At 53.2% G+C, this 3,127-nt stretch overlaps 1 protein-coding gene across 1 annotated transcript; it reads right to left on the reverse strand.

Moving 5' to 3' along the window:
* Positions 1–2,026: 2,026 nt before the first annotated feature.
* Positions 2,027–2,917, reverse strand: TSSK6 (testis specific serine kinase 6). The gene has a single exon (XM_052793130.1). It carries the CDS (start codon positions 2,858–2,860, stop codon positions 2,027–2,029), a length of 834 nt encoding a protein of 277 aa, XP_052649090.1. The 5' UTR covers positions 2,861–2,917.
* Positions 2,918–3,127: the final 210 nt, after the last annotated feature.

The following is a 3,127-nucleotide window of genomic DNA, read 5'->3' on the forward strand; positions in this document are numbered from 1 at the left end:
TGCTTGCAAAACATTAGTCGTCTGTCTCAACTCATGTCCTCAACAGATGCAATTGTTTAGGAGAATGTGGTGCTGAGGGGAGATTAATAGGGTCTGGGTTTCAGAATGACTCATTTTATATTAGCTGTGTCTTTAATGAAAGAAAATTAAAAGAAAGCAAAAGGAGAGGCAACACAGTAGCACCAGGTCTAGCACCAGGTTTCTGCTCCCCAGGTTGTGGGGAGGTGCTTGGAGGTAAGCAAGGGCTGGAGTGAGGCAGGGGATGGAGCTGAGAAGGTACCTGGATATCCTGGGGTGTGGATTGGGCAGCTCTCCCAAAGGATGGTGGTGGCTTTGGGGAGGGATGAGGTTGACAGGGTAGTTGGAAGGCGAGTAGGAAAAGGAGAGTTGAGCCTTGCTGCAAATCTCACTACCCTGAAATCCGCCTTTTCGCTTCCCACATCCTTACGACTTCTCTCCTTTTCCATCCCCAGCATCCTCCTGATCCTTCCCAAGCCTGTTTCACCAGCCACAGATGGCCCCAAGACACCCTTCCTATCCCTTACTCTGTCTACTTTGGACTTTGCTGCTGCTATGAAGTTTTATTTTGCAGCTGCAGGGAGAAGAACAAAATAAATCTTCATTCTGGGGGTGGCAAAATTCATTGTAGCCCGCGTGCTGAAAAGCCTTGCGCTGGCTCTACTGCCACATCTTGTTCTACTTAAACTGCTGCTTTTAATAGACCCAAAATGTTTGCTTTGCCAAAGATGTTTCCTTCTCTTCCAGCAGAACCATGTGCACTGGTTTGCTCATGTAAGAAGTAGCCTGGCTGCGGGAGCTGCTGCCAGGGCTGTGTTGTGTTAGCTCACGTGGCACCAGCAGCACGAAGACTGGCGGACCACCCAACTGGAAATCTTCTGTTTGACTTCAGTTTCGGTGGCAGCTAGATTGGAGATTGTTTAAAGGGGATTTGAAATGTCTCGTGAAAGCACATTTCAGGTGCCAGCTCCTACCTTTAATTAACCCTTTGAAAATGGCACTTGCCAGTAGGGATCTGTAGTAGATTTTGGGGGCTGCATTCAGAGTAATTGGTAAGTTTCTACATTGAAGCTGGACAGCAGGTGTTAGCAAAGCAGTGCTCCTTTATATCTTTATCTCTTTCCCATTTCAGGTTCTCCATGGTTAGTGGCATTTTCTTCTCATCAAATATCTTTTGGCAGAGATTTCAAATGTTGGTACGAATCAATATCTGAGAGACGTAGTTGAATGTAAGGCGTGGATGTCAAACCCACACCAAAACTTTTGGCTCGGTAATGCTGTCCAGTTGCCCACAAAGATCCTGCTGTGAATTTGGGCTGTGAGTATCACTGTGAGATCTAAATGGTGGTATACAAACGATGCGAAATTTTCTCTGCAGTAGTGATTTGCAGGACCGCTACTTCTCCCCGCCCATCAGCTCAAATACAGTTTGGTGGCAAATAGGGTTGAGGACAAGCCAAGACCCGCGTGAGAGCAGCTTTCCTTCTGCGGTCCTGGGCAGTGCCCTGTGGATACAGAGGGTGGGGAGCAGCAGAGAGGGGTAGCTGCACGGGGTTTTCGGTGTTCATTACATGTAGTAGGGAGCAGGCGACATAAAGGACTGTGCTGGTGCACGTTGCACCTCGCCACCCTGCCCTGGCCACACTGGCTCCATGGGAAAGCCCCGACCTGCCTGGCGGGGGGTGCAGGTCCCTGCTGCGGTTGGGCAGCCGCTGCTGGTGTAAGCAGCCCCACGCTTTGCTCTTAATGTAGCTGAGCTGCTAGCTCAGCATGGTCATTGTGTCTTGAAACCCAACCCACAGCAGGCTCACGTGTCTCCTTTGTGGAGGGATCTGGCCACCTTCTGAGAGCACATAGCCTTGCCGGTGCTTCAAGTTCAATCAGCTCCACATACAGGCACCCCAGGGCTCAAAATGATCAATAAACCACAGAAATGCTTTTCTACTACAGCACTGATTGCACTAAACTGTTACTGCTCTCCCGGGATCTCTGGGAAGGGCTTGCTCCTTCAGATGTCCCCCTTCAGCCAGCTGTTCTTGGCCACCTGCTCTACACCCGGCCGGGAGGCCGGGCTGAACTGGAGCAGTTGGGTGATGAGGGCTTGGCAGGGCTCCAGCAGCGGGGGCAGCCCCTCTGGGTACAGCACCCCTCTCTTCTGCTGCTGGGGCATGCTGCGGATGTGGGTGTCATCAAAGGGCGTGTAGCCGGTCACCATCACGTAGAGCATCACCCCCAGGCTCCACATGTCGTACTTCTTGGCGTCGTAGGGGATGCCCATCAGCACCTCCGGGGAAGCGTAGGCTGCCGACCCGCAGAACGTGGTGCTCAGGTCCGGGTAGCTGTTGGCCTCCTTGCTAAAACCAAAGTCACTAAGTTTGGCCCGGTGGCCATCAGCGGTGAGCAGCACGTTCTCACACTTGAGATCCCGGTGCACCAAGTTGCGGTCATGCAGGTAGCGAACGGCCCCCACGACCTGTGCGAAAATGTCCCGGGCCTTGGGGACGCAGGGCAGCTTCCTCAGCTGCTGCACCAGCTGCAGCAGGTCAGTGGCTGCCGCCTCCATCACGATGTAGAGCTTCCCATTGCAGACCTCGATGAGCTCAAAGATGCGCACGATGTTGGGGTGCCGGATCTTGCGCACGATGGAGAGCTCCCGGGGCAGAAACTTGTACACGAAGGCTGGGGGTGCTCGTCGCCGGTCCACCACCTTGATGGCTAAGGGGCCCTTGTATTTGTTGGAGGTGGCCGCTTTCACCTTGGAGAAGCTGCCCTCCCCTAATGTGTGACCCAGCCTGTAGCCCAGCTCACAAAGTAGCTTCTCTCCCGCATTGTTTTTTGGCATGATGTGTGATCCCGATGGGCTTAATCGAAGCTGGTGTTTTGTTCCAGGATTTGAAAGCTTTAATACATGGTGTGTGGCAGCTGTTGACCTTCACTGTTGCCCATGGTCCCATGGGTGCCTCTGTGGGCTCCAGGGCTCACCCCGGTATTATGATGGAGTGGAGTGTTGTGTGGCAGCGCCTTTGTGAGATGACAAGGGTGCCTGGTGGGTCCCCCCTGCTCACAGGTGTCCCAGGCATACCCATGCACACACAGGGGGAGAACTCCC

This window comes from Harpia harpyja, chromosome 7, assembly GCF_026419915.1.
Source record: "Harpia harpyja isolate bHarHar1 chromosome 7, bHarHar1 primary haplotype, whole genome shotgun sequence".
Taxonomy (NCBI): domain Eukaryota; kingdom Metazoa; phylum Chordata; class Aves; order Accipitriformes; family Accipitridae; genus Harpia; species Harpia harpyja.